At 59.1% G+C, this 6973-nt stretch overlaps 1 protein-coding gene across 1 annotated transcript in view; it reads left to right on the forward strand.

Annotated features, from left to right (window-relative positions):
- Positions 1–6973, forward strand: part of PLCB2 (phospholipase C beta 2) — a 22065-nt gene that overhangs the window by 10527 nt on the left and 4565 nt on the right. Inside the window, exons 8-22 of the mRNA XM_015557533.1 lie at positions 212–312; positions 466–632; positions 723–869; positions 1036–1193; positions 1466–1548; positions 1792–1876; positions 2385–2535; positions 2685–2809; positions 2936–3032; positions 3781–3865; positions 3987–4111; positions 4683–4837; positions 5360–5524; positions 6134–6233; positions 6742–6846. Of these exons, the coding sequence (XP_015413019.1) occupies positions 212–312; positions 466–632; positions 723–869; positions 1036–1193; positions 1466–1548; positions 1792–1876; positions 2385–2535; positions 2685–2809; positions 2936–3032; positions 3781–3865; positions 3987–4111; positions 4683–4837; positions 5360–5524; positions 6134–6233; positions 6742–6846 (1849 nt within the window). The remainder of the gene's footprint in view (positions 1–211; positions 313–465; positions 633–722; positions 870–1035; positions 1194–1465; positions 1549–1791; positions 1877–2384; positions 2536–2684; positions 2810–2935; positions 3033–3780; positions 3866–3986; positions 4112–4682; positions 4838–5359; positions 5525–6133; positions 6234–6741; positions 6847–6973) is intronic.

Raw genomic sequence — 6973 nt, forward strand, 5'->3', positions numbered from 1 at the left:
TGCCAGGGAGAGGTCGGTGGAGGAAAAAAGAGACTTGTGTAATACTTTAAACAATAAAGAATTTAAGTTACAAAAGAAAACAGAAAAGTGAGGCTCAGCATGTCCTTAATGCCCTCTGTCTGCCTGAGCCCTCCTTTGGATCGGGCCCAGTCTGTGGTTCTTTGTGCGGAGAAGGTGGGGCAGAAGTGATCAGGTGACTCTATCTCCCCAGAATGACGCCATCAATCCTGAGGACTTCCCACAATCTGTCTACAAGAGTTTCCTCATGAACCTCTGCCCTCGGCCGGAAATAGACGAGATCTTCACTTCCCAGTGAGCTTCTTGGATTGGGCTGGGCATGGGGAAAGGGTGTGGCTAAAATTCCTACCTGCTATGCTGACAATTAGGAGGCTTTGCTGGACAAAGGGCCTGCCTGAGCGCCCAGCCTAGAGGATGGAGACCTGTGCTCTTCTCTTTGGCCTGCAGCCATGCCAAGGCCAAACCCTACATGACCAAGGAGCACTTGACCAAATTCATCAACCAGAAACAGAGGGACCCTCGCCTCAACACATTACTGTTCCCGCCAGCGCGGCCTGACCAGGTGCAGGGCCTCATCGACAAGTATGAGCCCAGTGGCATCAACGTGCAGAGGGGTGAGGACCGATGGAAGCCCTCACCCCCGTGGGCTTGTCCTGCTCTGACCCCTGGGCTGTGGCCCTGATAGTTATCCTCTGCCCCCCCAGGCCAGCTGTCGCCCCAGGGCATGGTGTGGTTTCTCTGTGGGCCGGAGAACAGCGTGCTGGTCCAGGACAAGCTGCTGGTTCACCAGGACATGACCCAGCCGCTCAATCATTACTTTATCAACTCTTCGCACAACACCTACCTGACAGGTGGGCCCTGGCCTCCTCACTACTGACTTCTCCTTCTATGGGGGCTGCTCCTGTTCCCTGAATTCCTCGCGGGGCTGCCCATGGGCTGCCAACAGTACAGACCATGGTGGAGTGGGGTGGGGAGAGCCCTTGAGTGACGCCCCTGCCCCCGCTTGCTCTGCCTCAGCCGGCCAGTTCTCGGGCCTCTCCTCTGCGGAGATGTACCGCCAGGTCCTGCTGGCGGGCTGCCGCTGTGTGGAGCTGGACTGCTGGAAGGGGAAGCTCCCCGATGAGGAGCCCATTATCACCCATGGCTTCACCATGACCACAGACATCTACTTCAAGGTGAGACTCCGAGTGTGGAGGCTGGTGGGAGAGGCACTAGGGAAGGGCCCCGGTCCCCAAGCTTTCTGGGTGTGAGGACCTGAAGCAGGAGGAATGGCTGGGGGCCTCAGACCAGCATGGGGACTAGAAGAGATCAGAGGAGGCAGGGGGCCAAAGGTGGTCCTCCGGTTCTACTTTCCGGTGTGTGTGAAAACGGGAGAGGGGAAGGGTGCCCATGGGGGAGGGGAAGCCTGGAGCGCGGGCCTCACTCCTAGGAGTCCTCTCTCTTTCAGGAAGCAATTGAAGCGATTGCAGAAAGTGCCTTTAAGACCTCCCCCTATCCTGTTATACTGTCATTTGAAAACCATGTGGACTCGTGAGTACCCAGGCCCATTCAGCCCCATTCTCTACTCTGTCCCCATCTTCTGCCCGTGCTGCCCTCCCCCAACTATCCCGGCCTCTACCCATGCCCTCCGCACTATTTCCTTGAGGCCCAGGCCCTCCTGCCTGTGTCCCTGCCGCCCCCCACGTCTTGTGCTCCTGATGACCCAGATCGGGGTCCGTGAGGATGGCCAAGAGGAGGGTGGATGCTGAACCCTCCCCGCTTCTGCTCCCTCAGGCCCCGCCAACAGGCTAAGATGGCTGAGTACTGCCGGGCGATGTTTGGTGACATGCTGCTCACCGAGCCCCTGGAAAAGTTTCCGGCGAGTGGACTTCTCTGTGGGACACCTGGGGCTGGGGGCAGGGGACCGGGGGCCACGGTGGGGCCGGGTTAACCCCGTGTCAGGCACTGTGCGGGGTTTGGGGGGTATGCTAGTGGCAAAGGCGCAGTCCCAGCCCTCACACTGCTTACCCTCTGGTGGGGAGAAAGACAGGAACCTGGCCATGCCAACCGGTGGCTGCTCAGGGAGTCCTTGGGGCGTCCTGAACTGGTCTGGGGGATCGGGGAAGGCCTCCTGGAGAAAGTGACGGCTAAGCTGAAACCTAAGAGTGATGCTGTGTTTGTGTTGGTGAGAGTGGGGAAAGGGGTGCCAGCAGACAGAACAGGCGAGAGAGAGCCTGTCTGAGGAACAGGGCAGAGTCGGGCCACGCAGCGGTTGGGCACCCGGGCAGTGGGGAGAGAGAGGCCAGGCTGCGCAGTGGGCAGGGCAGTGGAGCAGGGAGTGCTCCGGATGAAGGAACCGAGGCTGCTGACACTCTCCTCTCCCACAGCTGAAACCAGGCAGCCCCCTGCCCAGCCCTGAGGATCTCCGTGGCAAGATCCTCATTAAGAACAAGAAGAACCAGTTTTCAGTCCCAGCATCCCCCAGTGGGGAGGCTGAGGGCAGCTGCCCACCCAGTGCCCCCGTGGGTGGGGACACAGGTGAGTCAGCCCCGGAGGAGTGGGGGTAGCGGTGGGTGTGAGGATCTGGAATGGGAGAGAGGGGCTGGGCCTGGAGGAGACACGCTGGAGAGCCAGCCTGGTGTGGGGGTCGCCCCCCGCCCCAGAGCTGATGGAGTTGTGCGTGGCAGTGTTGGCTGGTGAGGAAAGGGCTGAGCTGGAGGAGGAGGAGGAAGAGGAGGAGGTGGGAGAAGAAGAGGAGGAGGAGTCGGGAAACCTGGATGAAGAAGAGATGAAGAAGATGCAGTCGGATGAGGTGCGTGGAGACAGTCCGGAGGCCCTTCTGCCATCTCCGCTGGAGAGTCCTCGGGGGGACATGGGGCCATGTCTCTGGGCTCTGGGCTCTGGGCTCCTACTCTCCATGCTCCTCTCGCTTCCCTAGGGCACAGCGGGCCTGGAGGCGACAGCTTACGAGGAGATGTCCAGTCTAGTCAACTACATCCAGCCCACCAAGTTCACCTCCTTTGAGTTCTCTGCCCGTAAGTTCGCACGGGGTGGTGGTAAGCTGGAGGCTCGGCTAGATTCAGGAAGTGTGTCTGACACCAGGCACTTCGATGGGCGGGGGTAAGAGGAAGGGGTCCTCGCCTTCCTTGGCCCGGGGCCCTGTCTATAAATACGCATCAGAGGAGTCAGGCCAGGGCTTAAGTGGCAGTGGCTCCATTTCCCAGCACAGTTCTGGGGTCTGGCACCGAGCAGAATGCTCTGGAGTATGTCAGTGGCAGGCCGGCGTTTATGACAGGCCACCTCAGCGGAGCTGGCCTGGGGCTCCTGCGGCTTCCTGCAGGTTCTGTGGCCCGTAAGCCCAGAAGAAGCCCATCCCCAGGGCATAAGAACTCCCGGGGAGGGAGGGCTGGAAGGCAGAGCAGCCAGCTGGTGCACCCTACTCCTTGCAGCGTTCCCTTTTTGTGCACACCGTCATTTATCTTCCCCGGACACACAGCGATGCCTTCCTCTCCGCCTCTGTGCGTGTCCCCAACATGATCACCTCTTTCTGTGTACACTTGTGCGAAGTGTATACCTCTGTAACCTTGTTTCCTCACCCCTGAACTCACAGCCTGCACCCCTACCTGTGCCCCATGGCATGTACCCCCCCCTGGACCCTCAAGCCGCAGTGGACACGCTGGGTTAGATGCATCTCTGTGCTGGAGGCAGCTGCACCGAGGGGGCGGGGGGCGGAGGGAGTACCCCAGCCTGACACAGACCCTCCCTCTTCTTACTCCGCCACAGAGAAGAACCGAAGTTATGTCATCTCCTCCTTCACGGAGCTCAAGGCTTATGACTTGCTCTCCAAGGCCGCAGTGCAATTTGTGGAGTATCCTTGAGGCCTCAGGAGCCAGGGTCCTGGTTGGGAAGAGGGAGGGGGAAGGGCTCCAAGGGGGGCTGTTGGGTACTCCGGGTGCAGCCTCAGGCTGGCCTCCTATACTCTGGAGCAGCTACAACAAGCGCCAGATGAGCCGCATTTACCCCAAGGGCACCCGCATGGACTCCTCCAATTACATGCCCCAGATGTTCTGGAATGCCGGCTGCCAGATGGTTGCCCTCAACTTCCAGACAATGGGTGAGGCACTCTCAGGCCCTTAAGCCCCTTCCCTCGCCCTTCCCACCTTCACCCCATTCCTGTTCCTGGGCGGTGGTCTTTAGAACAGACCAGATGTTCAAGTATTTGTTAGGTCCTCTCCCTTTCTTGGACGGGGGCCCTGTCTATAAATGTGCACCAGAGGAGTCGGCACGGGCTCCTACCTCCAGGTAACCTCTGGGCAGCTCCTGTGGATCCCCGGTCCCTTGTGTGCGTGTTTCGGGATAGAAATGCCTTAGCTCATGCCTATGTGGCTGCATGTATGTATGAGTGTGTGTGTGAAGATGCCAGGAGCCGGCATGGCTGCTGGCTGCTCTCTGAGTGGGTCTGTGGGAACACCTGCTCCACTGGCCTCCACTCCCACTGTGAGCCTGCGGTCTGGCTGCGGCTTCGGTCCTGATGATTCCAGGCTGTGGGCCCTTCCTGAGGGAAGAGACACCCTAAGAAACCCTCATGCCGTGGTTGTTCAACCTCCCCGTTCACAAGCCGGGAGGAAGGCTGGGAACATGGAAATAGAGGTCGGACCTTCCTCACAAGTACCCTGTCCCCCCAGATCTGCCCATGCAGCAGAACATGGCGCTATTTGAGTTCAATGGGCAGAGCGGCTACCTCCTCAAGCATGAGTTCATGCGTCGGCCAGACAAGCAGTTCAACCCGTTCTCGGTGGATGGCATCGACGTGGTGGTAGCCACCACCCTTTCCATTAAGGCAAGACAAGTGGCCGGGAGGGCTGGCGTCTTGAGGAGAAAGACACAGAAGCCCCACTCCTCCACGCCCAACCCCCTCTCTGATATCCTGCAAACTTCAGCCCCAGCCAGCTCCTGCAGTAGCAAGTTGCCTTGGAAACTGCCTCCTCCTCAGCCCTGGAGGCTGCCTCTTGGTCCCCATGGAAACCAAGGGGAAGGACCGAGGCTGGGATGGGGGAGGGGAGAAGAGTGGGCAAAGTGGGGTTGTAGGCGCCCAGGCCCTGGGAGAGAGCCCTATTCCTTCCTTGCCTGGGAGGGGAAGTGGGGAGGCCCACACCCCTTCCTGAATGCTGGAAACACCCTCGTCACCAGAGCTGAGCTGTAACCTTGAGCCGCACAGCCTCTGGTCCGTGGCCAGAGCTGGGTGGCACTCTTCACGGTTCCTAAGAATGGATGCTTCAGCCAGAGAAGCCAGAGGCCCAGGTGCTGGGGAATGGCTGGGTGGGGGAGCTGATGCTGGTCTCCCACCGGCTCCCACCTCCAGGTCATCTCGGGGCAGTTCCTGTCAGAACGCAGTGTGCGCACCTATGTGGAAGTGGAGCTGTTTGGCCTTCCTGGGGACCCCAAGAGGCGCTATCGCACCAAGCTGTCCCCCACTGCCAACTCCATCAATCCTGTCTGGAACGAGGAGCCCTTTGTGTTTGAGAAGGTGGAGGGCTAGGGCAGGGCAGGGGCTGGGGTCTGGGCAGGGTAAGGGCTGTCCCTAATTCTTGGCCTTTACTTATAGAAAAGAGAAAATACAGAGAGGGAGTTCCTTGGTCCTCCTCCACTCCCCACCCCTCACTTAGTGCCCTCCTGAATTTCAAGAGTCCAAAAAACCAAGGTTACAGAAATATACTTGGTGCGCAGGTTGTGTGTGTTTGTGCACATGTGTACATGTGTATATGTGTGCCTGTGTGTGTGTTCATGTTAGGGTCAGAGGCAGAAATATGAACTCCCAGACCAGGGTGCAAGGTCCCATGGGGTCACAAGGGGGCCTTTTGCCCCACTGGATACTTGTGATAAAGCTGTCACAGTTGTCTGCACCAGGACCCCCTGAGCCGTGGCTGCATGTCCAGCCCTACTCCCCTGAGTGGACCGGCCAGGACATAAGCTGTGAGCATGTCTATGTGCGTGGCCTAGAGTGTGCCCTCTGTCCTCACCAAACCTGGTCACACCTGCTATGTTCTCACACTGGCCCTGGACTTCTCAAACTAGGGAGGGGGTCAACTTGGCCACCCTCTCCTCCCCAGCGTGTCCTGTCCTGAACTCTCCCCAGATCTTGATGCCTGAGCTGGCCTCCCTCAGGGTGGCTGTGATGGAGGAAGGCAGCAAGTTTCTCGGACACCGCATCATCCCCATCAATGCCCTGAACTCTGGTAAGGGTGGGGGCCCTTCTTCACTGTCCCCTGCAGGTCTGAGACCAAGGCCAGCAGCAGGAGCCCGTCCAGAGGTCGGGCAGCTTCAGGGAGGTGGCCCTGAACTTTACCTCAGCCCTTCATGTCATCAGCCCTCAGGAGTGCAGCGGGAACAGCACCTCTGCAGGAGACGGACAGAGGCGGGGCTCCGGCCGCCTAACAGAATGTCTGTCATTTTCTGAAACCACTGGGGCAATCTCCCAAGTAGCTGACATCTACTGGGCACTTTAAATGCTTGAAAGTCTTATATTCTCACGTAATCCTGCTAACCTCATGAGGTAGATACCGTCATCCTTATTTCACGGACGAGGAGAGGCTCAGAGATTTAAAGCAACCTTCCCAAGGTCACACGGCCAGGACTTGGACCCTGGCCTCTCTGACTGAAACCAGAAGCCTTGAGTGCTGGGCTGCTGGCGTACAGTGCTGGGCGGCAATGGGCTCTGCTCACGCCCCTCTGTCACGCCCACAGGATACCACCATCTGTGCCTGCGCAGTGAGAGCAACATGCCCCTCACCATGCCTGCGCTCTTCGTCCTCCTGGAGATGAAAGACTATGTACCTGACACCTGGGCAGGTTAGGCGGCCCACAGAGTGCTGGGAGCCTAGGGCTGTCCATTTCCACTCGCCCTTCCTCAAGGCAGCCTCCAGAAGGGGGCAGGACAGGGTATCCTGGGGGTAGGTGAGGGCTGGGGGGGGGGGGG

This window comes from Myotis davidii, unplaced genomic scaffold (assembly GCF_000327345.1).
Source record: "Myotis davidii unplaced genomic scaffold, ASM32734v1 scaffold46, whole genome shotgun sequence".
NCBI lineage: Eukaryota > Metazoa > Chordata > Mammalia > Chiroptera > Vespertilionidae > Myotis > Myotis davidii.